Source organism: Lottia gigantea (assembly GCF_000327385.1).
Source record: "Lottia gigantea unplaced genomic scaffold LOTGIsca_1710, whole genome shotgun sequence".
Lineage (NCBI taxonomy): Eukaryota > Metazoa > Mollusca > Gastropoda > Lottiidae > Lottia > Lottia gigantea.
The window spans coordinates 1-1,884 of NW_008708157.1; the positions used below are offsets into that span (position 1 = coordinate 1).

Consider the following 1,884-nt stretch of genomic DNA (forward strand, 5'->3'; position numbering starts at 1 on the left):
AATGGAGGATTTTTCCCGCTTTGGAAACCAACGGCTGGCCAAATCCCGAACCACTCTTTCCCCGAGACGCTTTTTTCGGCGGAAGGACCAATGCCATCCAACTGATGGCCGTGCCTAAAGAGAACGAAGAAATCCGATACTTGGACGTGGTATCCTTGTATCCATACATTTGCAAATATGGTCGGTTCCCTATCAACGAACCCGAGATCGTCGTTTCACCAGATCAACAGAACTGGCAACAGTACGAGGGATTGATACAATGTAAAGTCGTACCACCGAGACGACTCTACCACCCCGTTCTGCCTTTCAGATGGAACAACAAAACCACGTTTCCACTGTGTCGTTCCTGTATTATGGAGAATATGCAGGAGTCTGAGATTAGCGAATACGTGCCTTGTGCCCATTCCGACGACGAAAGAGCCTTGGTCGGCACCTACGTGTCCCTCGAACTCAAGAAAGCCGCTTCTCTGGGATATAAAGTCATTCAAGTCTTCGAAGTGTGGCATTGGGCCGAAGAAAAATGGAGTCAGTACGACACTCAGACCAAAACGGGAGGGTTGTTCACGGGATACATTGACCACTACTTAAAAACTAAAATGGAAAGTAGTGGTTACCCTTCGGAATGTCGCACTGACCAAGAAAAAGCCCAATTTATTGCAGACGTCTACCAAAAAGAAGGCATTAGTCTCGATCCTGCTAAAGTGATCTACAACAACGGAATGCGAAGTTGCAGTAAGCTAAAGCTCAACATTTTATGGGGTAAATTTGGTCAACGGGACAATTTCAGTCAAACGGAATACATTACCGAACCAGAGAGATATTTTGATCTTCTGACGGATGTCACGCAATCCATTAAAGACGTACAATTGGTCAACGACAACATGGTGATGGTGGAACGATTGAAATTGGAAGAACACGTACAGCCTTCTCAAATCACCAATGTCGTCATTGCCGCTTTCGTCACGGCGCAGGCTCGCCTCAAGCTTTATTCCGTCTTGGAACCTTTGGCAGAGCGTGTCTGCTATTTCGACACCGATAGCGTCATCTACGTGCACCATCCAGACCAGTGGAATCCGCCGCGAGGCAACAGCTTAGGGGAATGGAAAGACGAGTTGGAGGAGAATGTGACCATCACCGAATTCGTCAGCGGTGGAGCCAAAAACTATGCGTATAAATTGTCCAATGGTCAAACCGTGTGCAAGGTGCGAGGGTTTACGTTGAATTACCGAGGTTCCAAAGACTTAAATTTCGACTCGGTGAAAGGTATGGTTGGTAACGTTCAACAAAATATTCCTTTGGTCGTCACCAATCCTTTCAAGATTACCAGGACACGTGACCGTCGCCTTTGCACGCGGTCGGAAGACAAACAGTATAAAGTGATTTATACGAAGAGATTCATTCACTTCAACGACAAAAATGAACCAACCAATACCTACCCTTACGGCTTTTGAAGAAAAAGTGAGAGAAAGGTGGTTGAGGCACAGAGTGGACTAGGATTATCTGCCCCATATAGAAGACCAACAGAAAGAGCAATGCATTGGCTGCCTCTACGACTAAGTTGACGTATTGGCTACGTTATATTGAACAATATACTGAAGATAAGATACAGCCTATCCAACACGTTGTCGCATATGATGCAGATGGATATGGTGTCAATTATTCCGATGAAACGGTTGTTTGTAAAGCTGCAGGTAAACCGTATATTCTCATGGTACCTAATAAAAAGTATTCTGTATACTTGAAACCTGTCTTCACTGATACTGCATACGTCACAGCCAACGCTGGTCAATGGATTAATTATGGCCAAAGAAGAAACCGCTGGATGGAAATGACCAAACAGACTGATAGTTTAATCAGTCACTCTCAAATTGTTGGCAATTGTGG

General features: G+C 45.1%; 1 protein-coding gene across 1 annotated transcript; it reads left to right on the forward strand.

Annotated features, from left to right (window-relative positions):
- Positions 1 to 104: 104 nt before the first annotated feature.
- Positions 105 to 1,583, forward strand: LOTGIDRAFT_239739 (hypothetical protein; the record flags this gene model as incomplete). Its single annotated transcript, XM_009051849.1, has 1 exon — positions 105 to 1,583. The coding sequence occupies one exon, from the start codon at positions 105 to 107 to the stop codon at positions 1,449 to 1,451; it is 1,347 nt and encodes a 448-aa protein (XP_009050097.1). The 3' UTR covers positions 1,452 to 1,583.
- Positions 1,584 to 1,884: the final 301 nt, after the last annotated feature.